The sequence below is a fragment of the Aphanomyces invadans genome (assembly GCF_000520115.1).
Source record: "Aphanomyces invadans strain NJM9701 unplaced genomic scaffold supercont1.86, whole genome shotgun sequence".
Taxonomy (NCBI): domain Eukaryota; phylum Oomycota; class Saprolegniomycetes; order Saprolegniales; family Verrucalvaceae; genus Aphanomyces; species Aphanomyces invadans.
In genome coordinates, this window is record NW_008580231.1 from 181,501 (window position 1) to 181,943 (window position 443).

Here is a 443-nt window from a genome sequence, read left to right on the forward strand (position 1 = left end):
CGGCTTAGCCACAGCACACAGCACCATCACCTATTATGTGTTGTTTGGATATATTGTTAATTTTGTTGTAAAAGTTGGTATCGTGCATGTGTGAGAGCACTATTACCTTGATGATGAAGTTCTTGTTCTTTACGACACGGGGCGGTGGAGTTTCGCCGGTTACACCGTAAAACGTGCATTTGGCAACTTTGAGGAAGAACCATTTCTCATCAACATGGACGTAATTTTCCATGTTGGCAACAGTCAAATCCGAGCTAATGAAGCTAAGAGCCCACTTGCTACGGAAGTACATGTTAGTTGGTGTTAAAAGGGGCCTTAATGGACGGGAGTATTTCTTGAAATACGCCGATTTGAGTCGAGTGTACAGCACAGTTTTGGGAATGCCGGTCGCGGCAGCAAGATCGCGCAGTGTAGAGCGATGCTTTGGGTCTGTAAACTTGATT

At 44.9% G+C, this 443-nt stretch overlaps 1 protein-coding gene across 1 annotated transcript; it reads right to left on the reverse strand.

Annotated features, from left to right (window-relative positions):
* Positions 1 to 4: 4 nt before the first annotated feature.
* Positions 5 to 292, reverse strand: H310_14776 (hypothetical protein; the record flags this gene model as incomplete). The annotated part of the gene is made up of 2 exons (XM_008882705.1): positions 5 to 30; positions 166 to 292. The coding sequence occupies 2 exons, from the start codon at positions 290 to 292 to the stop codon at positions 5 to 7; spliced, it is 153 nt and encodes a 50-aa protein (XP_008880927.1).
* Positions 293 to 443: the final 151 nt, after the last annotated feature.